Here is a 26,198-nt window from a genome sequence, read left to right as displayed (position 1 = left end):
AAGGTACTAGCCATGCTGAGACAGAAACAAACTGACATGGTGTAACACCTGGTGTTATGCTGAATTATGTAACTTTATTTTTATCAGGCCAGTCACACATTTTGAACAATAGCCACGTTGATATGGTGCCAATGGGATGCCTTCCAATGTAATGAAAATGTAATTGTTTGCCAGTCATCGGAGTTGGATATATAGGCACCAATTCCAGCATTCTTTTTTGTTTTGGAAATAATATTTTAACTTGACTGCACGTCCAACACAGTTCTTACAAATGTATTGTGTAGCTCAATTAATCTGATAAATTAGAAAACAAATTACTGCGCAAGTAGGTTTAACCTGTATCGTACTCCTATTCCCTTTTCACAGTGGTTCTTCCACTCCAGTTCTGACATATATTATTTAGTATTTTAGGAAATCTTGCAGCTTCTCTTCTTGACACACTGTATAAAAAAATATGTTCCTGTACTCTGCATAAGAAGATGAATAGATAGGCTATACAGTCTGCATCTGATATGGTCACATTTTTTTACCGTTATAATAGCAGTGTCATCGTGCTCACACCCACGTCCAGTGATTCGTCTATTTGCCCGTCATTCAAAGTTTTGTTCGCATTCACTGGTCAACTTTTTCAAGAAGGAACGTCTCGCTAAATGTTTTGAGTTTGATTCAGATTTGGAGTGCACTTCAGCGCAGTAACTTTATCCATAGGCTACCATTTGGACTGGAAATGAGGATATATGTAGTCTTAAAATTTTAGTTTACAAGTGGACTCACTAATTCATGATGGAACTGGAGGGTGAGAAACCGAAGTATGGTAAGTTGTTAGCTTGTTTAGTTTATATAGGCTACCATATATCTTTAACAGCGCTTTCACTGTCCTGGGATAGCTAGCCGACCAACCCCATATAGTTTCGTTTTCATGTATGAAGAAGACTGGAGTGTGGAATGCAACATTGTATTGGTGTGTGCTGGTTGCATGTAACAATTTAACTCAGCATTGGGCTATTACATATTTGATTTACCCCATCATTTTCATACGTAATAGTCTATGCTTGGTCTACGCTTCTGTTTTGGGCTAGTCTACACATTGCATTTGATTAGCCTATGTGGTTGTTGCCTCTCTCACACTCCCACGCCCAGGTCTCATCCCTGTGCCAAACAATGATATTACTGATAAACATTCCATACAATAATTGCACACTTGTATGCAAATACTGTAGCCTATCTCAAATGATCATACAATATGATTCTCAAATAGAATGTGGGTTTCTTTCAATTCTCTTAACATTTTCAGTTAGTCAGTAGTAAACATGTAGTTTACTATTGTTAGGGTTAAGCTGTAGTGTCCCTGCTCTGGCTTTGCGTGTTCAGTTGCTACATTCCTCAGCCTGGTATGGCACACTAGAGAACGACTCACCAGTTTTGTGCTGACAGAAAAATGACCACCATCCGAATATAGATTAGTTAATTAAAAAATGCCTCATGGTGGGTCTGAATCTGAATTACTGTGTGTATAGTTTCAGCTATTGTCAGGAAAACCCTGCTATTCCCTGCAATATAAAGATGTTGGTAGGTTAACGGATCCAAACAATTGTTGTTCATGTAAGGGAAATGTTTTTTCTTGAAGATATGTTCTCATAATACATTAGTTAATTTATGCTGCCTAAAAAGAGCAAGAATCTCTGCTGAAGTAGACAAACCTCTACCAAAATGATAGAGTCTGACTCCACGCTTGTAATTTGGACTTTAAATATACAGTACCAGTCAAAAGTTTGGACACACCTACTCATTCCAGGGTTTTTCTTTATTTTTACTATTTTCTACATTGTAGAATAATAGTGAAGACATAAAATCTATGAAATAACACATGGAATAATTTTGTAACCAAGGTAGTGTTAAACAAATCAGAATATAATATTCTTCCAAATTTGCACACTCTTGGCATTCTCTCAACCAGCTTCATGAGGTAGTCACCTGAAATCAATTTCAATTAACAGATGTGCCTTGTTAAAAGTTAATTTGTGGAATTTCATTCCTTAATGCGTTTGAGCCAATCAGTTATGGTGTGACAAGGTAGGGGTGGTATACAGAAGATAGCCCTATTTGGTAAAAAGCATGTCCATATTATGGCAATAACAACTCAAATAAGCAAAGAGAAATGACAGTCCATCATTACTTCTGTCAATCTGGATGCTTTGCTGGTGACACTGTCTGTGATTTATTTAGAATTCATTGCACACTTAACCAGCATGGCTACCACAGCATTTTGCAGCGATACGCCTTCCCATTTGGTTTGCGCTTAGTGGGACTATCATTTGTTTATCAACAGGACAATGACCCAACACACCTCCAGGGTGTGTAAGGGCTATTTGACCAAGAAGGAGAGTGATGGAGTGCTGCATCAGATGATCTGGCCTCCACAATCACCCAACCTCAACCCAATTGAGATGGTTTGGGATGATTTGGATGGCAGAGTGAAGGAAAAGCAGCCAACAAGTGCTCAGCATATGTGGGAATTCCTTCAAAACTGTTGGAAAAGCATGTGAAGCTGGTTGAGAGAATGCCAAGAGTGTGCAAAGCTGTCATCAAGGCAAAGGGTGGCTACTTTGAAGAATCTAATTATAAAATACATTTTATTTGTTGAACACTTCTTTGGTTACTACATGATTCCATATGTGTTATTTCATAGTTTTGATGTCTTCACTATTATTCTACAATGTAGAAAATAGTAAAAATAAAGAAAAACCCTTAAATGAGTAAGTTTCTAATTTTCACTGTTTGTGTTTTGGTTTTATGTGGGGTTTGCAGGGCCCTGTGAACAACATGGAGGAGGGATACGGCGAGATTAATGGTTGACTTGTTAGCTGTCTCCCCTCTCCAGCCATAGGAAAGCTGTTTTTCTTCTTTCCGCTGCACACAGCCTTTTCCTCCCTCTGCCTGTCTTATGATGACTCATTTATTATTTAAAATCCTCTCTTTCATTATCCAATACTTTTTCCTCTCTTCCTGGCACAATAGATTTTACAACCTCAGTATAGGCTACTATTTAGTATACAGCACTGTTTGCCTCTTCCCTCTATACAGGATTTAGGAATGTGTTATAACCCTCATACAAACAAGCAGTCAGGTCAACAACAGAGCAAGATTTTGATGGGAATAAAAGACAGCTGAGCATCAAACTGCATTGTGGGAATAGTAAGCTGTGACTTGGCAGGAAATAGTTGAAGACATTCTGTGAAAAGTTGTGGGGTTAATGACCTCTAGCATTATATTGTGACATAAATGACTCTTTCAAATGGCTGTCAAATTCAGTGTAGTAACTCTTAAATGAAAATAATGATGGAGGTGCAGATGTATTGGAATCTGACCAGTAGGAAGCATATTTAGTGATAATCAGGTATTATGTGTTTGTGTGGTTATAAATAGTGTAATGATTGTTAGACAGAGGACTTATAGAGGCCCTTTGTTTTTCTTCTTCGTTGTAAGTTCCTTGTGCGTTTGTTTTGCGGTCGTATGAAGTCTTTCTGCATTTAATGGAAATCTGTCAGGGTTTCACATAAGAAGGCAAAGGACAACAAACGTAACTATGGGGAGTTTGACACAGGCTACCCACCTTGCAGAAATGAACAGTCCTCACAAGATTGTATCTGTTTTTATGAAGAAATTGTTTTCAATATCTCCCCCAGCATTGCTCAACATTCCTTTGACCCTGACTCTCCCATGTGCTAATGTTGTAGATACATTCATACGGTTGTAATTTAGGTTTTCATGGTATAATAGGACTGTCTCGGAAATACAGTGGGGTTAAGGCTGCGATCTAACATAGTCATCCCCATTTCACATCATGGAGTAATTTCAGGCCAACACATATCAGGAAACCTCAATAACAGGGGAACTGACAGAATCAGACAGCCTACAGCCCTGTGCAGTCTTAGTTTATATGTAATTATAAGACATATTTAGGAGAGTGGTTTGAAATTTGATCCAGAGTCTCTCTGATCTTTATTTCAAGCTCTGGCAAGGTCTAGCTACACTCTTAGAAAAAATGGTTCCAAAAGGGTTCTTTGGCTGTCCCCATAGGAGAACCCTTTCTGTTTTCAGGTAGAACCTTTTTGATTCCAGGTAGAACTCTTTTGGGTTCCATGTAGAACACTCTGTGTAAAGGGTTCTTCATGGAACTCAAATAGGTTCTGGCTGGAACCAAAATGGTTCTACCTAGGACCAAAAAGGATTCTTCAAAGGGTTCCCATATGGGGACAGCCAAATAACCCTTTTAGGTTCTAGATAGCACCTTTCTTTCTAAGAGTGTAGCAATAGTGTAGTGTTGTGCTATTCATGAACATTTGCATTTGAAGTCCAATCCAGCTGTTTTCTATTACAACAGCTGTCATCGTGTTATCACTTCCCACATTGTCGCTTTACTCAACAACTGTATTGAATAAACAGGCATCCCACTGGGCACACTCTGGTTGAATCAATGTTGTTTCCACAACATTTAAATGAAATTACATTGAATCAACGTGGAATGGATGTTGTTGATGTCTGTGCCCAGTGGCATACCTCTAGGGAAGGTGAAAAGTGTTCCCAACTAGCCCAAATTATTATTGTTTAATCTGCTTGATCACAGTCTGGTCCAAACATACTCATGTGACTTATTAACCCAACAAAAGTTACGTTTAGTTTCCATTCAGACAGCAGACAGCCTGAGTGTTTGATGTTATTAGGGATAGTTATTAGGGTCATGGGGCCTGAGGAGAAGAGAAGAAGCAGAGGCCAATTCCTGTAATAGTGATGTTGAGTTATAGGACCACCCTCGCTGTTATCATTGGGAACCCCGGTCTATTTGTGTGGTATACCCTTCCTCTTCCTGACTGGTAGTCATCGCTGTTGGACTTGGTGGCCCTCCCACAGCCTGTCTGGTCTGTCACATCTTGTCATGACTTCCGCCGAAGTCGTGTCCTCTCCTTGTTCGGGCGGCGCTCGGCGTCGCTGGTCTTCTAGCCATCATCGATCCACTTTTCATTTTCCATGTGTTTTGTCTTGTTTTTCCTCACACCTGGTTTCAATTCCCTCAATCACTTGTTGTGTATTTAACCCTCTGTCTTTGTGTGGGATTGTTTATTGTAAGTGCTTGTGCACGTGTTGATTGGTGCGCGACGGGTTTTTGTACCCAATATCTTGTTATTTTTATGCCGTTTGGTTTTGCTATTAAACTGCTCCGGCTATTACCAAGTTCTGTGCTCCTGCGTCTGACTTCTCTGCCATCGGTTACGCACTCCTTACAGAATCCCACACCAACTATATGGAGTCGGCAGGAGCAAGTGCCCCTGGAATAGGGGTGGAGGAGTGCATCCGGGAGCATGTGGTGATGTGCCACCATCTCGGCGCCGCCATGGACCACGTTGTCCAAACTATGGACAGCTGGGAGAGGCAGGGAGTTCCTCCAGCGCCTTCACCAGCACAACCAGGGTCTCCATTACTCACCCCCCCTTCACCCGGTCCCAGTGGGATTCGTCTCGCCCTTCCCAGGGAGTATGACGGGACGGCTGCACGCTGCCAGGGTTTTCTGTTACAGCTCGACCTCTACCTGGCAGCCGTCCACCGGCTCCTTCAGGTCGTGAGAAGGTGTCTGCCCTCATCTCGTGCTTCTCTGGGAAAGCCTTGGAGTGGGCCAACGCCGTGTGGGGAGAAGGAGATGCGGCGCTGGACCGCTGGTCTTCGACCACCCACCCAAGGGTAGAGCGATGGGTGAACGTCTCTTCCATAAGAGGCAGGGGACGAGGAGCACCAAGGAGTTGCCATGGATTTTCGGACCCTGGCCGCAGGCGCAGGATGGAACGATAGGGCCCTGATCGACCACTATCGCTGCAGTTTTGCGCGAGGATGTCCGTCGGGAGTTGGCCGGCAGGGACACCACCCTCACTTTCGACCAGCTGGTGGACCTGTCCATTCGGCTGGATAACCTGCTGGCCACCCATGGACGTCCAGATCGGGTTCTATCGGTTCCATCCCCAGCACCGCCACTCCGGTACCCATGGAGCTGGGAGGTGCGTAGGGAGACTGGAGGAGGTTCCGACTCGTGCACCATCTGTGGCCGCAGAGGTCACACTGCTGGTCGGTGCCGGGTTGGGTCCTCTGGGGATCGAGGCAGCAGGCAGGGCACTCTGGCGTCATCCCAGGTGAGCCGGCACCCTTCTCACCCAGAGCCCTCTGTTGCACACATGGTTTTGTATGTTTATTTCCCTGAGTTTTCCCCGCATTCCCAGCATAAGGCGCTTGTCGATTCAGGCACGGCTGGGAATTTTATAGACAGATCGTTCGCCCTTAGTTTAGGGATCCCCATTGTTCCCGTGGCTGTGCCCTTCCCCGTTCACGCCTTAGACAGTCGACCATTAGGGTCAGTGTTGATTAGGGAAGCCACCGCTCCTCTGGGTATGGTGACGCAGGGGGGTCACAAGGAGAGAATTCCTCATTGACTCTCCTGCATTTCCCGTGGTGCTAGGCCTACCCTGGTTAGCTTGTTATGACCCCACTGTTTCTTGGCAACTGAGGGCTCTCACGGGGTGGTCGCGAGAGTGCTCGGGGAGGTGTTTAGGTGTTTCCGTTGGTGCTACTACGGTGGAAAGTCCAGACCAGGTCTCCACCGTGCGCATTCCCCCTGAATATGCCGATTTTGCTCTCGCCTTCTCCAAAAAGAAGGCGACTCAATTACCACCCCATCGACGGGGTAGATGCTGCACTTCCCAGGATTCACGTGTATCCCCTCTCCCAGGCGGAGACGGCGGCTATGGAAACACATGTCTCCGAATCCCTGCATCGGGTACATTCGGTCCACTTCACCCGCCTCCTCGAGTTTCTTTTTTGTGAAGAAGAAGGAGGGAGGTCTGTGCCCGTGTATTGACTATCGAGGTCTAAACCAGATCACTGTGAGGTACAGTTACATGCTACCTCTCATAGCCACAGCGATTGAGTCAATGCACGGGGCGTGCTTCTTCACCAAACTAGATCTCAGGAGTGCTTACAACCTGGTGCGTATCCGGGAGGGAGACGAGTGGAAGACGGCGTTCAGTACGACCTTAGGGAATTATGAGTACCTCGTCATGCCATACAGGTTGATGAATGCTCCATCAGTCTTCCAAGCCTTTGTAGACGAGATTTTCAGGGACCTGCACGGGCAGGGTGTAGTGGTGTATATTGATGACATTCTGATATACACCGCTACATGCGCTGACCATGTGTCCCTGGTGCGCAGCGTGCTTGGTCGACTGTTGGAGCATGACCTGTACGTCAAGGCTGAGAAATGCCTGTTCTTTCAGCAGTCTGTCTCCTTCCTAGGGTACCGCATTTCCACCTCATGGGTGGAGATGGAGAGTGACCACATTTCAGCCGTGCGTAATTGGCCGACTCCCACCATGGTAAAGGAAGTGCAGCGGTTCCTTGCGTTTGCCAATTACTACCGGAGGTTTATCCGGGGTTTTGGTCAGGTAGCGGCTCCCGTTACCTCACTGCTGAAGGGGGGCCCGGTACATTTGTAGTTTTCGGCTGAGGCGGACAGGGCTTTTGGTCACCTGAGGGCTCTGCTTACCTCGGCTCCCGTGCTGGCTCATCCGGACCATCTTTGGCGTTCATTGTGAAGGTGGACGCTTCCGAGTCTGGGATAGGAGCCGTGCTCTCTCAGCGCTCGGGTATGGCACCGAAGCTCCGCCCCCGTGCCTTCTTCTCGAAGAAGCTCAGCCCGGCGGAGCGAAACTATGACGTGGGGGACCGGGAGCTGTTGGCTGTCGTCAAGGCTCTGAAGACGTGAGCCATTGGCTTGAAGGGGCTAAACACCCTTTTCTCATCTGGACTGACCACCGCAATCTGGAGTACATCCGGGCAGCGAGGAGACTGAACCCTCGCCAGGCAAGGTGGGCCATGTTTTTCATCCGTTTAGTTTTTTCCCTTTCCTACAGACCAGGTTTCCAAAACGTGAAAGCAGACGCACTGTCCCGGCTGTATGACGCAGAGGAGCGGCTCATGGATCCCACTCCCATACTCCAGGCATCCTGCCTGGTGGCTCCGGTAGTGTGGGAGCTGGACGTGGACATTGAGCAGGCATTACGTGCAGAGCCCGCTCCCCTCCAGTGTCCCGCTGGACGTCTGTACAGCAGACGGAATGTCTGCTGTCCGTGACTGGTTGATCTATTGGGCCCACACGTCACCCTCCTCTGGTCATCCTGGGATTGGTCGGACGGTGCGCTGTTTGGTTGGGTCGGACGTCGCCCATGTTCACCTCCAGCAGGCCGTGCTGCACCAGAAAGCAAGCGCAGACCGTCACCGCAGTGAGGCCCCGGTGTTCGCACTGAGGGACTGGGTCTGGCTCTCGACACAGAACCTGCCCCTCTGCCTGCCCTGCCGGAAGCTAGGTCAGCGGTTTGTGGGGCCATTTAAAGTACTGAGGAGAGTGAACAAGGTTTGTTATAGGTTACAGCTTCCCCCTGATTACCATATTAACCCCTCGTTCCATGTGTCTCTCCTCAGGCCGGTGGTGGTTGGCCCACTCCAGGAGTCTTAGGTGCGGGAGGTTCCTCCGCCCCCTCTGGACATCGAGGGGGCCCCGGCGTACTCCATTCGCTATATCCTGGATTCGAGGCGTCGGGCGAGGGGCCTTCAGTACCTCGTGGAGTGGGAAGGAGCGGTCCGGAGGAGAGGTACTGGGTTCCAGTGGAGGACGTGTTGGACCCCTTAATGCTGCGGGAGTTCCACCATCTCCGTCCAGATCGCCCGGTGCCTCGCCCTCTGGGTCGTCCCCGAGGCCGGCATCGGCGCGCTGCTGGAGCCGTGCGTCAAGGAGGAGGTACTGTCATGACTTCCGCCAAAGTCGGGTCCTCTCCTTGTTCGGGCGGCGGTCGGCGTCGCCTGTCTTCTAGCCATCATCGATACACTTTTCATTTTCCATGTGTTTTGTCTTGTTTTTCCTCACACCTAGTTTCAATTCCCTCAATCACTTGTTGTGTATTTAACCGTCTGTCCCCCCCATGTCTTTGTGTGGGATTGTTTATTGTAAGTGCTTGTCCACCTGTTGATTGGTGCACGACGGGTTTTTGTACCCAATAACTTGTTATTTTTATGCCGTTGGTTTTGCTATTAAACTTCTCCGGCTATTACCAAATTCTGCTCTCCTGCGTCTGACTTCCCTACCACCGGTTACGCACCCCTTACACATCTGGATGTTTGGAAGGTGAAAAACCCCTATACTCTTTGGAATTCTGCATTGTTTTGTAGATTGTTGTAGCTGAATCAGAGCCACGAGTAAGGGGTGCAAAAATAGAGAACTGTTTTGGAAATTATGTTCATTTATCAGGCATTTAGAGAGTGTAATCATGTTTCTTTGTCAATGTTATCAAAACATAGCCAAGTAATCTAATTGATGTTGCCTAATGGGTTGGTGCTGAGGCTCTGGCCTATCTATCTCTGCTATGAGCACAATGGAAAAGACAAGACATGAATGGGCGTCTGTTTCATTGAAGTGCAGTGCTGTCTGTTGTCCCTGAGAGAGTCTCTCACTGGAGTAAATTAGGGAGACAGACAGTAGAGGTGACACTCTCTCCTCAGGAAGATGGGCCTGTTTATCCAGCAGGCTTCAGAAAGTGGAAACTGAAGAAGAGGAGATGGTTAGGATTCAGGAGCCTCTTATATTCATTGTTACAGCAGAGTTTTGTTTAGGATTTTAGTCCAGAGCAGGGATGGAATTACATATTGTCTCTTGGGATGCTCTAAAAATAGTGGACTGGACCAACATTGATATTTGTAACGTTTATGTGGGTGTCCTGGTAGCTCTGTAATTTGAACCCTGACCCAAAATGTACAGACATCTAGTCCAGACCATAAAGAGAATGCTGTTTTTACTAGCAGAGATATTTGGAGAGAGGGCACACTTCCCTACCCTAACCACCACAAGGCTCCATATCTAGTTTCGATATCTCTGAAGTAGTTATGTTATCTGCTGTTGGTCAAGTCAATCTTATCTTGATGTTGAAAACTCCCTATGAGGGAAACGGTCATACATACTGCACTCAGTCAACACTCTACTACTGCACTTACTGTAATGAGAGACAGACAGACTGCTACTATAGCCTACTGAGTTGATATGACATCATGCTTCTCTTTTCTCAGGAGTATACAGTGCCTTCGGGAAAGAATTCAGACCCCTTCCCCTTTTCCACATTTTGTTACGTTACAGTCTTATTTTAAAATTGATTAAATAAATAAAAAATATTCATCAATACACACAATACCCCAGAATCACAAAGTGAAAACAGGTTTGTAGAATTTTCGGCAAATGTATTAAAAATAAAAACAGAAATACCTTATTTACATAAGTATTCAAACCCTTTGCTATGAGACTCGAAGTTGAGCTCAGGTGCATCCTGTTTCCATCCTTGAGATGTTTCTACAACTTGATTGGAGTCCATCTGTGGTAAATTTAATTGATTGGGCATGATTTGGAAAGGCACATAGAGCTCCGAGACAGGATTGTGTCGAGGCACAGATCTGAAGAAGGGTACCAAACAAGTTCCCGCAGGATTGAAGGTCCCCAAGAACACAGTGGCCTCCATCATTCTTAAATGGAAGAAGTTTGAGAACCACCAAGACTCTTCCTAGAGCTGTCTGAATACTTATGTAAATGTGATATTTCAGTTTTTTTGCCAAAATTTTGAAAAACCTGTTTTTGCTTTGTCATTATGGGGTATTGTGTGTAGATTGATGAGGGGGATTTAAAAAAAAATCACTTTTAGATTTTAGAATTTGCAAATAAATTCATTAAAAATCCTACAATGTGATTTTCTGGATTTTATTTCTCATTTTGTCTGTCATAGTTGTATGAAAATTACAGGCCTCTCTCATTTTTAAGTGGGATAACTTGCACAATTGGTGGTTGACTAAATACTTTTTTGCCCCACTGTATATCTATTTCTATATCTATTTCTTTGTGCATATTCTTGGGAAACATCTAGCCACAGTAGTGTACCCTAATAAACAACCGACAGTTGTTGTAAATGTATGTCACGCCCTGGCCATAGAGAGGCTTTTATTCTCTATTTTGGTTAGGCCAGGGTGTGACTAGGGTGGGCATTCTAGTTTCTTTATTTCTATGTTTTCTATTTCTTTGTGTTTGGCCAGGTGTGGTTCTCAATCAGAGGCAGCTGTCTATCATTGTCTCTGATTGAGAATCATACTTACGCAGCTTTTTTCCTACCTGTGTTTTGTGGGTAGTTATTTTCTGTTTCTGTACCTGACAGAACTGTTCGTTGTCGGTTTGCGCTTTGTTATTTTGTTCAAGTGTTTTGAGAACAAAATGATTATGTACGCTCACCCCGCTGCGCTTTGGTCTACTTCATTTGACGGCCGTGACAATGTAGTGAAGCTGAGGATGCATTAATGGATTAAAGCTGGCAGGCCCTGACAGCACACTCCCACTCACCATGCTTCCCCAACAGAATACCACGTTGTTCTCTTGTTCCTCATGTGCTGTAGCTTTTTAAAATACCTTTTCTCAAGCAATAGAGAAAATGTGACACTGAAATGTGGGAATTTATGTCAAACCCATATTATGTATTCAGTGGAGATCCAACTCTTGCAGGGTGAAATATGCTCCCTGTGCATAGTCCATCGAGATGTTGAGACTATTTTGTGCTGGTAGCTTGTAACAGTCTGTTACTGTGCATGTAATAATGAGCCAGTAGGGTTTTTACAGAAAATGAAGATAGAGGGAGCCTTTGCTTTCTCTCATTAACTTGTAATGAAGGGAAAATTGGCCATTACCAGAATGACAGACTACCCATTGGCCAAAACAAGTGACTACACTGCCTGGAAAGAGTATGGAGAGATTCCAACAGAAGCTTCTCATCAATACCTATTTTCCAAACACAGCTCATCATGAAACATACTCAATTTCCCCATAATCTGTCTTTATCATCAGCATACACAGCATCCCGTTGGGTTCAGACAAAGGCAATCTAAATTGAATTGTTATAGAGATTGCTTTTCATTGCTCACTGCTAAATGTGTTTTAATAAAAAGTAGTCTAATATCCTGCTAGCGTGCAAACCCAGTGAAAGCAGAGGAAATGGCACAACAGGATGTGGTTATGGATATGTGAATATCCAGCCAGGCTGGATGAAACCACCCAATGTAATACAGTCATGTTCCCACAAGAGGGTAGAAAACACCTATGAATATGACATGCAATGGCTCTGAGAGGACACACCTGGATATAACAGAGAGGAATAGGGGAAGCGAGAGGTTTAACTCAGCCCAAAATATGTCCATGAAAATAAGCCCACGAAGTGAGGTATTTTTGTATGGAGGTCAATGAAAGTGTCGAATTTGGTATAAAAAAATGTAAGGTTAGACTATTTTGATAGTCCATCTGTAGATGCTCTATCCAAATAAAGTGTGGCCAAATGTAATTGCTAATTTGCTACGTGAGGCTTATTTGATCGAATAGAAGTGTCATAATGGTTGGGTTGTTACGAATGCACTGATATAAGTGGACACACATGGCATTTCGGCAACTTTGGAAGAAAAAAAAACAACTTTATATCTGCATTGTGCCTGTTCTCATAGAGATAGATAGAGGACTCATCATGGACAGGGCTCGACATTAAACACTTGTCCGCTTGCCCGGGACAAGTAAAACAATTGTCGGACAAGAAGAAGTTGTCCAAATGGACACGTAAAAAACAATCACGCAAAAATCACAATATCAAACATTAGGTTACTCCGATCAGAATTGGATCAGTGTCCTCCGGATGCAATGTGTTACACACTGTCCTCCCAATCTCAGCAGAGCGCGTATAATATTCTAGGCCTGCATTGACAGGCCTTTACATCTCGTTTTTGAAATGTACTTTTGTTGATATTCATTGCTAGTTAGTGAGTTATTTGCCCAGTTATAGCTCATTTTAGTCATGAATCAAAATCCTGTAAAAGTCATGGTGTGTGTATCACCTGCGTTCCAGTGGGACATTGCCAGAGGAGAGAGAGACATTTGCGCAGCAGGTCAAATAATGATATACAAAAAGACTAACTAGATAGCCAATTCAAAACATATTGTGTAGTTTGGCTGGGCACCGGTAGGTGTATAACACTTAAATAAATCATTTCAATCATTAACTATCTAGCTTTTAGCATGTATTAATGTCATTGTCATGTCCGATGTCCTAAAATAACTTTCCACCGGCACTCGTGTATAGTCGCAAGTGGCCTGACATGCAGTTGATATGGGTGCACAGTTGATGAAACCAATGCTGCAAACTCCGGTTGTAAAACCGTCTCTCACACGCTCAAAATCTATTCACTGGCCATGTAATTCTGACAAAGTTACACGAATATTCCTAGACTAGGCTAATTGACAAGTAACTCTTATGCTGTCAACACTGAATATTTGAACCTTATAAATAGATAAACATCTTAGTTAGCTACCTCAACCACCTTAACCATTTGATCCCTGGTTCATTGAATAAGGGAATTATTTTATAAAGACCATAAACAGTATTTGGTTGTAATTGTAATGTTGCAGGGTGGCCAATCATGCTCCAGGAGATTCCAGGAGTGCTATTTGGTGTGCAGGCTTTTGCTCCAGCCTTGCGTGAACACAGCACATTGCAAAAAATCAACTGCTCAATAGGACCTTGATGAGCTGATTCTGGTGCGTATTTTACTTTGTGGGGGTTAAGTGCCTTGCTCAAGGCCACAACGGCAGGAGATACTGTATAATACATGGGATCAGACCAGCAGCCTTCCATTGTCAATACCAGTGATAATCATTCATGTTATTTTGTGAAGTGGTTACTTGCATAATACAAAACCATTTGTCATATTTTTGGCATTTTTGGAGGGGGGGTACAAGTGACTTGAGCTTTCGGACAATTAAAAAAATCTGTCCCACTTGGCTAAAAAAGTGAATGTTGATTGATTTAGCCATTGAGGACTTCCACCATTTTTAAAGTAGTAAACTGGGTGGGATTCCTATGAGTTGGAAGCAATCAGCCAATGAAGAAGAAGAAAATGTACTACCTTAAAATTGGGATGCCATGCTGTCACGGACAATATAATGGCACAGATACAAAGAGGAGTTCTCTATCTATCTCTATGGCCCGTTGTTCACAAGTTTATCTGCCCTCTCATTGGCTATAATGGTCCCTCCTCCTGCTTGCCTTCCATGTTGGAGGATATGTATTTCCATTGTCAGAGCAGTCACATGTCTATCTTGTCAATATAATAGACAATCGTTGGCTATAATGAACTTCCTAATGAGCCGCTTTGAATTGAATGCAATTTGTGAATAATCGATTGGGCAGAGGTGCGCTCAGTTTGCTTGAACGTTTGCTACGTTGCAGAAACGGTTTGTACTGACGCTTGTACGTTTTTGAACAGACTTTGAGGTACATTTGCTCCGGTTTGGTGGGTGTGGCGAGTCGTGCCTTGATGCAACGAGTAACGTATTTAAAGGTCAGAGGCCATGATACAGCTTTCCCCAAACGACAATCCAACCCCCCTTTTCACCTGGCCGTTCAGTACATCGCTGTTAACGTTCAGTTGAATGTTGCAGAACATAAAAACATACTAAACGCAGCCCTGGTGTGACAATAATTATTCAAACGTAGAAGAAGTGACGGCTAGAATTAAGTAAATAAGGCTGCGTTTCCACAGGCAGCCCAATTCTGATATTTTTTCCCACAACTTGGTCTTTTGACCAACCACATCAGATCTTTAACATCAGGGCCCGTTTTCCCAATAGCATCTTAAGGCTGAGTTTATTGTTAGAACCAACAATGGGCCCAGATCTTTTTCAGAGCTGATCTGATTTTTCAAAAGGCCAATTAGTGGAGAAATATCAGAATTGCCATTTAAGATAGCTCTAGAAGTTAAATAAGGTATCAAAATATAGCTTTGTGTTCATTTGACAGTCTAAATAGCTTCAGGGCTGGAGATCTTGATTAAAGCGCTCATCTATCCAGTATTATAACCAACCCACCTTATTATAACCATCCCACCGGAGTCTCAACAGTCTCCAGTGCAACAGCTTTTTGTTTTTCCCCTAAACACATGGTTTAATCATTCCTGTGTAGTTTGCTTGGGATCCACAAAGATATCCAGCAGCTTTTTCACAGAGGGGCAGGGGAGAGTCAGTGTAGTGAAAAACTAGGAATTGTCTCCACCCATTTTGCCTCGTTTGTGCTCCCACCCTTCCCTGTAGGTGAGCTACCTGACCAAACTCTGGGGGGAGAGAGAGTGTGAAAGAGGTAGAGAAAGCCAGGAACAAAGGCAGAAAGTGTGAGAAACACAGACAAAAAGAGCTGTGTGTGGAGGAAAAAGGGGAAGAGAATTGTACAGGTGGACTAGAGATTTGAGCTAGGCAGCTGTTGGGGGGTTGGGCAGTGGGTGGACTCTGAGGAACAGGGGTGTGCTCAGAGCTGTTGCATACAGGTTGGACAAGTTTTTTCCCACAATACCTGTCTCTCTCACGTTCTTAAACACACCAGTTGGCAGGAAAAGGAAGTGAAGCAGAAAAGGGCTGAAGAAAAAGAGGGCGAGTGTTCTGGTCCTTTATAAGCTGACTACCAGAAAGACATTTAAAGATGCCTGAGGAGCAACCCTATTACGGAAAGCATGGTAACTTCTAATTGCGCCAACTTGGTTTTAGTTTCTTCTAATTGCTCCAATGTGGTTTTACCTTTTTTTAATCTTGTGAAAAGCTGTTTGTGTCTTTATGATGGTTGGTTTGGTTGTAGCTTAAGTTATTGAAGTGGGATAGAGCTTTTCTCACTGCTTGAATGTTTTAATGAATCTATCAGTTGGAGCTTGTTAAAGGGTGGTGTAATTTGTCTCTAGAGAAGAGCGGCACTGGGTGAAACTACACCTCTAGTATTGGCATTATGAAAACATGTCTGAGAATGGGTGTGGGTTAAACCTGCTGATTTATACAGGTGTGTGGATAAAGTGCGTGTGTATCAGAATGTTTTCTCTCTTTTATCAAATGCTGCTGCATTGTGTTTATAAGGACTGGACTGAAATTGGCAGGAAACATGATTTGTTTTCAGCCCTGAAAAAATATAAAAGCGTCAGCCATTGTTGGTTTGGACAAATGTTTCCTCACTTTGCTCCAGTCTACACTCCCTTTGCAAGCTGTTTCCACCATGTCTTTGAAGGGCATCTCAGGCTGATTATGCCCATGTAACACTTTAACGTCCAGACTCTGTATCTCTGTGCTTGTGGAATGATGTTCTCTGAGGGCAGGCCCACTATAATGCATGCTGCAATAGCACCCTGACCACTGCTCTGCATTATTAATGGCCGCCATGCTGAACGTCATACTCTATAGTATCTAGTCTAGACCCAGTGCTGAACGTCATACTCTATAGTATCTAGTCTAGACCCAGTGCTGAACGTCATACTCTATAGTATCTAGTCTAGACCCAGTGCTGAACGTCATACTCTATAGTATCTAGTCTAGACCCAGTGCTGAACGTCATACTCTATAGTATCTAGTCTAGACCCAGTGCTGAACGTCATACTCTATAGTATCTAGTCTAGACCCAGTGCTGAACGTCATACTCTATAGTATCTAGTCTAGACCCAGTGCTGAACGTCATACTCTATAGTATCTAGTCTAGACCCAGTGCTGAACGTCATACTCTATAGTATCTAGTCTAGACCCAGTGCTGAACGTCATACTCTATAGTATCTAGTCTAGACCCAGTGCTGAACGTCATACTCTATAGTATCTAGTCTAGACCCAGTGCTGAACGTCATACTCTATAGTATCTAGTCTAGACCCAGTGCTGAACGTCATACTCTATAGTATCTAGTCTAGACCCAGTGCTGAACGTCATACTCTATAGTATCTAGTCTAGACCCAGTGCTGAACGTCATACTCTATAGTATCTAGTCTAGACCCAGTGCTGAACGTCATACTCTATAGTATCTAGTCTAGACCCAGTGCTGAACGTCATACTCTATAGTATCTAGTCTAGACCCAGTGGTTCATCCACCTTAAGACTGTGATTATTGATGTTCTGGGAAGTTGAGATTCACTATGGCTCAACTTGAGCACTTCTGACTGATCGTTATAACCATACCTTTTCTCATCTAGGCCTAAATGTAGTTGACATTAATGCCTCCTTTTGGTCATCTGAGGATTTAGAACTGGCAATGAGTGAATGTAGTTTTGCTCATGACATCTCCATTCCCTCCTTGTACAGTAACTCTAGTTAACTTTGATTGATGTGGGCTGATGGCAGATGTGGAGAGTCTGTCGTCTCTGTGCTCCTCCTCACCCTGTTGGAACTCCAGGGTTCAGATCCAGGTTACACATTGTATTGGGTGTGAAAGGGAGAGAATATTGTGCACTGGTTTACAGCCAAGTTTAATTTGGGGGATGTTATCAAGTTGAGAAAATCAAGAAACATTAACAAGAACAGAAACTTTTTTTTTTTTAACCTTTTCATGGCATGAATCAACATTTTTCAGCATCGGCTGAAGGAGACATCACATGCATTCATTCCCCACATACGCTGCTGCTACTGTCTTATGTATCCTGTTGCTTGGTCACTTTACCCCTACCTATATGTAGATCACAGGAGGCTGCTGAGGGGAGGACGTTTCATAATAATGGCTGAATGGAGCAAATTAATGGCATCAAACGCATGGAAACCATGTTTGATGTATTTGATACCATTCCGCTCCAGCCCATCCTCTCCAATTAAGGTGTCACCAACCACCTGTGATGTAGATGAATACCTCAATTACCTCGTACCCCTGCACATCAACTGTGGTACTCCCTGTATATAACCATGTTACTTTTTACTCGTTATTGTTGTTCAGTATTCACTGTGTATTATTCCTCGTTCCACCATTTTAATATTTTATCTTAACTCTGCATTGTTGGGAAAAGACCCCCAAGTAAGCACAAAAAAAGTGATTTGATGAATAGGTTGTGCTCACAGTAGAGTTGCTGACCTCTGGTGACTGTGTTGTGGTACTGCAGGTTCTCAAGTTGCAGCTGCTTAGTCACTATAGAGGAATTTGTTGGGTTGCCAGGTGTGTCTGCCCCGACTGAAAAGTAATCTGACCAACAGTAAAGGGAGCAGAATGTTGACGCGTGGGCAATCCACTCTGTTTACCCCATGAAATGTATAACTAGGAGGCAGACGCACCCACATGGAACAGTGTCAAAGTGCTTCTCGGTTATTAAATGTCTTCTGACAGCCCTGCAGTGTGTACACTTTCATTTAACTTCTACACTGCAAGCCATTTACTGTCTGAAATGGTATTCCTACTGTATTTTTCAATATTTGCGTTCTTTCCATCTAGGTGAACCAAGAAAGTATGACCCCACCTTCAAAGGCCCCATCTATAACAGGTGAGAGGATTGCCAGTTCATCCACACTAGTCAGGACGGCACATCATTCGCATCTAAAAACTATTGGTCCCATAACGTTTCCATGTCTCCCTCTCTCTTTACTCTAGGGGCTGCACTGACATTGTATGCTGCATCCTCTTCATTATTTGCATACTGGGCTATGTTGCAGTGGGAATTCTGGGTGAGTAAATGTGTCCTATAGGCACGAACAAGCTTAACTGACCCCATATTAAGTACTTGGGTATACCCTGAGTCATGCCCTTAGGTATGTCTCTGAGTGCTGCTCACCTAAAGCGTGTCTGTGTGTTAAAGATGTCTGGTATTTGATTGTTTCTTTGTTGTTGATGGTTCCCTTCTCCCCTAGCCTGGTCCCAGGGAGACCCCAGGAAGGTGATCTACCCCACAGACAGCAGAGGACAGTTCTGTGGGCAGGCAGGCACACCTCTGGAGTGAGTTCTGTCCTCACCATTCATGCACAGTGGAATACATAACAGACTATCACAAACACTCATGTGTTGATTGTCTCCATCATTCCCCCCCTGGGCATTCACTTTCTTTAACCTGCTCCTGTTCTCTGAACAACTGGTTGTGTGTGTTTATTGTAGGACGAAGCCCCTGCTGTTCTACTTCAACATCATGAAGTGTGCCAGTCCCATGGTGCTGCTGGAGTTCCAGTGCCCAACCACACAGGTGACCTGAACCTTTGTTTTCAGTTGATACGTTCTTGAACCCCATGTTATTTATGCATGCCTATGCACTTGTATTATCTTGTCTCATGGTAACATTTATTTTGCCATCAGATGTGTGTGGAGAAATGCCCTGATAAGTTCCTGACGCTCCTGAAGGCCTACACCAATAAAGAGGACTTTAAGTATTATAAGAACTTCTGCAAGGAGGGTCTAGAGGGGCTGGTGAGTAGCATGTGAAGAGGAATCTGAGATGGGTGGCGTAGTAGTTTTCCAAAATCAACATGGATGACAATGTCAAGATTCCTTGGTATAGAATGTCAAGAATGTGACAGTGTTTTGTTCTACAACAGTAGTGTGTCCAGTGGCAGTTTAGTGTGAACAATTCAAACTTTGAATATACATTGCCGCACCAATGGTTGAGATACTAAGTGCTGGTTGTTCATGTGTGTTTTAGACTGTAACACAGATCCTGAGTTCTGGCCTGTGTCCTGCCATGCTGACTCCAAGTAAACCCTGTAAGTACGGCTCTAGTCTCTTTTCCTCCCCTATATCCTGTATACCTGCCCTTCTTCCATTCCTCTGAGTCGAACTCCCCAACACTCCATCTGGCCAGCCCATCCTCCACAATTCCGGAATTTGAAAAAAGTGAAAGACATTATTTTAGCTGCTCTCCCTTATTGTTGTGTGTCTTCTCCTTCACCCCCCTTCCTCTTCCTCCAGTCACCCGCAGGTGCTTCCCTGCCCTGGACCAGAAGAAGGGAGGGGAGATCACCGTGGGAAATAACTCTAAGTTTGATGACGGGGAGGGGAATATTAGAGATGCCAAAGATCTGGTGGCGGGGGTCAAGTGAGTCCACAGAAACAGAATTTGCATGATGTTTTCCTGTGATGGTTGCTAGTGCTACATCTACAATCAGCATTGGTCACTGTATTTTCTTCTATAGGAATGCCACAGTGGTCATTGAGGCTCGACAAGTGGTCATGAAGATCTTTGAGGATTACACCCAGTCCTGGTACTGGATCCTAATGTAAGTCAGCATCTTCCCTTTGACACTATTGTGCAGTAATGCATTCACACTGAATTCCAAAGCACTTGATCAGCAAAGAGTCAGTTATGTAGCCACTATCGTCTGTCTTTGTGTCGGGGTTCAGAGGGTTGGTGATTGCCATGCTCATCAGTCTCCTTTTCATCGTCCTCCTGCGCTTCCTGGCCGGGATCATGGTGTGGGTCATGATCGTCATGGTGATTCTGGTCATTGGATACGGTAAAAACCAGTTCAACAGAAGTCCCATTTTGAGTTGTTTCTTAATGTTCCTATCTCTATATAAACTCTCTATAATCAACAAAGTCATATCCTGTGTCCCTTTCCCTAATCTCTATCTAAATGCTGTATGTCCCTCTTGTGGCCATGCTCTGTATTGCACCACAGGCATCTTCCACTGCTCCATGGAGTATGTTAGCCTGAAGTCAGAGGCAGGCTCTAATGTCACTCTAAAGGACCTGGGCTTTCAGACAGACTTCTCTGTGTACCTGCATATCAGACAGACCTGGCTGGCCTTCAGTAAGTCTCCCCACTAACCTCCTCTCAACCTTACAGCTAGTGTGGCTCAGGAGGTATACACCTGGGCCAATACATTAGAGTTCTACTGTATATCACGAAGCAGGATCAATGTTAGCCAGGTAACTTTTATAAACCCTTAGATATATTGCAGTGTTATCGCAAGCATAAACTGATACTAATGACAACTAGGATTCCTGTATAAATGGTTGTGACTGAATTCTCCATTTTGTTTTTATGCCTTTTCTCTCTCTCCCATTCTCTTAGTTATTATTCTGGCCATTGTGGAGGTCGTCATCATTTTGCTGCTCATCTTCCTCAGGAATAGAATCCTCATCGCTATCGCTCTCATCAAAGAAGCCAGCAGGTCAGGAAACGGGAGTGATCTCTGCACTTACAGCCATTTATGATGAGATTGGATGGGAAATGGATCATTGAATGCTAGGTCATTGTCGTTAAAGGGTGATCGTAATACAGATGGTGGATAAGACCTTTTCTAGTGCTAAACTGTGATGTTTTGTTTACAGGGCCATTGGGTATGTGATGTCAGCCCTGTTTTACCCCTTGTTCACCTTTGCCCTCCTATCCATTGTCATCGCCTACTGGGCTGTCACCGCTGTGTATCCTTCATGTTTGGAGAAAAATGACTCATAGGCTTGAGTAACTCAACATGCTCTTCTGAATGATTGATGTGTATTTGCTGGGATGTGTAGTTCTCTGGGTCATGTTCTAGTCCTTGACAGCCTCTGGCCAGGTTCCTGTCCACCTCCAATCAGCCCATCTATAAGGTGTTCAATGAGACGGCCTGTGATCACTCCAGGAAAATCTGCGAGCCAGCTGTGAGTCCTGCTTTTCCGTTAGCCCATGCAGTATATCACCATCTAACAGCCTGATCTTAATTGGGGAGACATTGAACTATCGGCTCACATTCCATGATAAAAGTGTATACAATGGATAGAATGTCCACTGTTGATTCTTCTCTACCTGTCTCCTCCAGAACTTCAGCACATCCAGTATGAAGGCGGAGTGCCCAGACTCCAAGTGTCTGTTTGCCTTCTACGGTGGAGAGACGGTCTACCACAAGTACCTGATCGGCCTGCAGTTCTACAACGTCTTCCTGTTCTTCTGGTGTGCCAACTTTGTGACAGCGCTGGGTCAGATGACCCTGGCTGGAGCCTTTGCCTCCTACTACTGGGCCTTTGTCAAGCCTGACGACATGCCTGCCTTCCCCATCTTCTCATCCCTTGGCAGATCACTCAGGTGTGTGTGACTGTTTACGTTCCTGTTCCTGACCAAGTTGGGTGTTCAGATATGTACATGTTGCATATGTGGGTATCTTGACAACATTTTAAGGTTGGTTAGTGTGACATGTCGTCACTCCCCTGCTCAGGTATCACACAGGTTCCCTGGCGTTTGGCTCTCTCATCCTCTCCATCATCCAGATCATCAGGGTTCTGCTGGAGTACATCGACCACAAGCTCCAAGGTGAGCCATAGATCCTGTATTAGCAGTACTATGTACGGTATGTTGCTATTAAAACAGCTGTCATTGTTTGCCCTCATCATACTTCACATTAGTTGTGTATGAAAGTTTTTTTGTTTTTTTTGTACTTGTGTTGGCTCTGATTGGTTCTGCCCTACTGTGTGTTATTCTCCCCTAAAGGAACCCAAAACAAGTGCACAAAGTTCCTTCTGTGCTGTCTCAAGTGCTGCTTCTGGTGCCTGGAGAAATTCATCAAGTTCATCAATAGAAATGCCTATATTATGGTGCGTGTACCACCTGTTTGTATGCACCTGCTGTGCCCAATGTCACCCAGTTAAATGCATGTCAGATTGGATATAATTAATTGCAGAGGAGCTTTGTCACCTGGATCATCTAACTGTGGGAAAATGTTTGGTTTATGCTTGATTATGAATTTGAGTCTGCTGCCTCCAGGTGGCGATATATGGCAAGAACTTCTGCACGTCTGCCAAAGATGCCTTCTTCCTTCTCATGAGGAACATGATCAGGTGAGTGAGTGTGCTGTTTCTTAATGTTTGGGTTGACTTAATGAACTTTACAAAATGGACTATGGTCCATCACAACGTATCACTGTTTGACCTTGCAGGGTAGCCGTCCTGGACAAGGTGACGGACTTTCTGTTGTTCCTGGGCAAACTCCTCATCGTGGGGCTTGTGGGTAAGTGAGGCTGTTTCTATAGGAAACATGATGAACAATAACACGTTCTCAGTAGGGCCAGTCTTATAATGATTGTATTTAGTTTTATTATGTTTCACTGTTGACAACCAGTTGTGCTATTGGATGAGAACTCTTCAATCCTGTTTCCCAGGAATCTTTGCGTTCTTCTTCTTCTCTGGGAGGGTGAAGGCCTTTGAGAACACAGCGCCCAACCTCCACTACTACTGGGTTCCCATCCTGGTGAGTAGCATAGCCATGCTCCGGGTCTGGTGGGTTATGTAGTTAAACCTATGATTTAAGTGTAGCTGAGTGTAACCTATGGTGTTATGTATTGTAATGGTTGGAGTGTGTTTCTCTCCTCAGACGGTGGTGGTTGGTTCCTACCTTATTGCCCACGGCTTCTTCAGCGTGTACGCCATGTGTGTGGACACACTCTTCCTCTGCTTCTGTGAGTAACAGTAAAACCATCCCCCTCTTGTTTTACGCATGGTCTTTCCCCCACAAATACAAGGTACCAGTGGTGAAAGTAAAGGATTATGGTGGACACAGTATACTTAGGAAATGGCTGCCTCGTGTTGGCAACTCTTTTACATCTCAAAGCTTTACTAAATGGCAAGTTTTGAAGTCAAGATGTCCCAATGTGTCTAGAGTTCATGTTGTCCTGAAATGGTGACTTCCTCTCTTTCTTCATGACCTCTTTCACTGCTAACGGTGTTGGGCTGCCACTAATGATGAATTGCATGATGATATTCTGGTGTTCTTCATAATGCTTTATTGCTAAGTTATTGATCCTAACCCAGCTATCTAGGACTAGTGTTAACTTGCTGGTTGCAGACAATGGGGAAGTTTGGGTGTTGATCTATTCATTTAAAATGCAAATGGGTGCTTTTGCGGGGAATTTTGACTGACTTTCTCTTTCTCTCCCTTCTCAATTCATATTGTTTTCCTCCATCTCCCTTACTAATGCCACCCTTCACCTTCATCATCCTGTTTTCCAATCAACCATTCCTTGACCCCATTTAACGCGCACGCACACACACATAGGCGAAGACCTGGAGAGAAATGATGGCTCTCTGGCAAGACCGTATTACATGTCCGCTTCGCTCCATGACATTCTGTCGGAGAACAAGGCTGTGGAGGAGACTGAGGAGCCAACCCAGTCCTCGCCACATCAGCCAGATGACCAACACGTCCAGCTGAAACAATAGCAGCCTCCGATGCAGCAGAAAGACCAGGACGTTTAGGAGTAGTCATAGCAAAGACACTGTGGACGAGATCTCCACCTGCAGATCTGTCTTGTAGAAATGGGCATGCTACTCATGATTGGTAGATCGATATGAAAGCCTGAATTTGAACAAGTCAACTGCTTCACCAGTATGTATGTGCTCTTAATGGTTGGAGTTGGCAAATGATAGTAGTTTCAAACCATAAACAATGCTAGGGATTCCACTGATGTTTTAGTGAACATGTTGCAGTTCTGACATTGTTGCTAGAAGGGAAACACTGTCGGCCATAGGAAACAATGTGCCTAATTGACTATCCGTTTTGGTCTGATGTATTGAACCTCTTACATATCACATTGTTTACAGTTAATGCATTCAAAAGATCTCTGCAATGCTACCATCATTAGTATTACTGCTATTACTGCTAGTGCATTATTAAAATGTTGATTATTTTCAATGATCTATAAAAGCCATATGTAGTTTTGTATATACTGAAATGTATTTCTTAGTTCCGCTTGTGAGGGAAGCGGCTCCATTTTGTTCTGTAAAGCAATGCAATCAGATCCCTCATTGCCTTGAAATATTTGCCTGTCAGCAAGGTCTGTTTGATGCACAGCCCTAGAGACTTCTATGAGCATTAACTGAATGCAGTATCTCCTCTCTCTCGTGCTATTGTGCATGTTGGTAGTATGTCTGCTAGTGATTAAAGCTGCCAGTCTTTCTGTTATTTGCCTTTCCTCCTCATTCTCTTTCTGCATTGTGTTGATGGGGAACAAGCTAAGGTAACTAACTTCCTTTTGGGTTTGACTAGGCAAACTTGACCAATTCTATCAAAAGAAGGCTAATTATGTTTTGTAGGATGACATGTGAAATGACTTAAAGCATTTGTTTAATTGGTGTAATCTTTGAAGCTTTGCTAATGCATCACAAGTTGGTTCTGATCTGGCCCCTGCTTGGAAATGTAACAATGTTCAAGTTTTTCGTTTTGAAATAATGTTCATATTTTTGTCTCATGATTTTTTCCCCCCCTGATTCTTCAGTGGAGGACCTGGAGAGGAACGATGGCAGTGCGGAGAGACCCTTCCTGATGTCTGACCGCCTCCTCAAAGTCCTGAATAAGAAGAACAAGCCTGAACCAGCAGAGTAGATCTCTCCCATGAGGTGTGGAGGAGGGCAAAAGCTCTGGTGTGTAATTGTATATAGTGGAGTATGCCTTAAAGACCAGGTTGGCCAAGGACCTCATGCTGTCACTCATCCTGTACCTATGTGTCAATCTGTTGCCAGAAGTCCAAACAATCGCTGCCGTCCTCTGTGGTCGAGTGAGGCGTAATTTTAATGCTGCATGCAGAGTGCTTCTTACAAGGATGTTGTTTTTTCATTGTTATTTGGTTTGGATGAAATCATAGTTGTACATTTTCAAAAACCATCAACCAAATGTGGTTCTTATTGAATATAGTTGTATGTTATGAGCATGTTTTGTTATGAATATTACTTGGAGTGTGTTACATGAAGGTGAGCACGGAACTGATCTATTTAGTAAAGTATTTTATACATTTATGTAACCTATGCAATTATTTTAATACATGCAGTACTTCAAACAAGTTTAAAATGTATAACTACTTTTTAATTGTTGCAATATTTTCTCTGCTTTGTCCTTACCAAAGCCATTAATACAGTACTGTAGCCCCTCCCGCTGTTCAACATCAATGCTTTGCTCTCTGTTCTAATTGCCAGGGAATGAACGGTAAAGGAATGTATTCCGATGGTGTGAGGCTGAAAGCAGGGAAAAATATGGGTTGTGTATGTGGATCTGTTTAAGTGCCTGTGGATTTCTGAAAATAAAAATAGTTTTGTACATTTAGTCCTGTGTGTGACTGCCTGCAGGGCAGATGTGATTATTTAGCTATTGTCAGTTAAACTGTTTTAATGGTCAGCTGTGGATCCTCACGGCTCTCTGAATGACAAGTAAACCATAAACAGAATGAACTGTTCTACAATCATCAATTATACAGTTGATGTTGGAAGTTTACATACACCTTAGCCAAATACATTTAAGCTCAGTTTTTCACAATTCCTGACATTTATTCATAATAAAATGTCCCTGTCTTAGGTCAGTAAGGATCACTTTATTTTAAGAAAG

At 43.9% G+C, this 26,198-nt stretch overlaps 1 protein-coding gene across 4 annotated transcripts; it reads left to right on the top strand.

The window, feature by feature from the left end:
• The first annotated feature begins 649 nt into the window (after window positions 1-649).
• LOC115110573 (choline transporter-like protein 2) lies at window positions 650-25,919 on the top strand. Of its 4 annotated transcripts, none has more exons than XM_029636342.2 (22): window positions 650-814; window positions 18,361-18,409; window positions 18,517-18,590; window positions 18,774-18,858; window positions 19,015-19,099; window positions 19,210-19,320; window positions 19,553-19,613; window positions 19,819-19,945; window positions 20,043-20,126; window positions 20,251-20,363; window positions 20,529-20,660; window positions 20,925-21,024; window positions 21,185-21,277; window positions 21,412-21,496; window positions 21,655-21,917; window positions 22,048-22,142; window positions 22,320-22,423; window positions 22,593-22,666; window positions 22,765-22,835; window positions 22,987-23,075; window positions 23,199-23,283; window positions 23,880-24,785. In XM_029636342.2, exons 1-22 carry the CDS (start codon window positions 781-783, stop codon window positions 24,041-24,043), a joined length of 2,178 nt encoding a protein of 725 aa, XP_029492202.1. In that variant the 5' UTR covers window positions 650-780; the 3' UTR covers window positions 24,044-24,785. The 4 variants fall into 4 exon arrangements, with proteins under 4 accessions (XP_029492202.1, XP_029492204.1, XP_029492203.1 ...); XM_029636344.2 differs by lacking the exon at window positions 23,880-24,785 and adding an exon at window positions 25,099-25,919 and having other exon boundaries at window positions 651-814; XM_029636343.2 differs by lacking the exon at window positions 650-814 and adding an exon at window positions 15,514-15,660.
• Window positions 25,920-26,198: the final 279 nt, after the last annotated feature.

Source organism: Oncorhynchus nerka, linkage group LG21 (assembly GCF_034236695.1).
Source record: "Oncorhynchus nerka isolate Pitt River linkage group LG21, Oner_Uvic_2.0, whole genome shotgun sequence".
Taxonomy (NCBI): domain Eukaryota; kingdom Metazoa; phylum Chordata; class Actinopteri; order Salmoniformes; family Salmonidae; genus Oncorhynchus; species Oncorhynchus nerka.
This window is presented reverse-complemented; position numbering and strand designations above follow the sequence as displayed.

Coding starts and splice junctions, on each gene's coding strand:
- LOC115110573 (XM_029636342.2), top strand. CDS start 781: ATGATGGAACTGGAGGGTGAGAAACCGAAGTATG. Junction 18,591..18,773: donor TGTTGCAGTGGGAATTCTGG/GTGAGTAAATGT, acceptor CTTCTCCCCTAG/CCTGGTCCCAGGGAGACCCC. Junction 20,661..20,924: donor ACAGACCTGGCTGGCCTTCA/GTAAGTCTCCCC, acceptor CCATTCTCTTAG/TTATTATTCTGGCCATTGTG.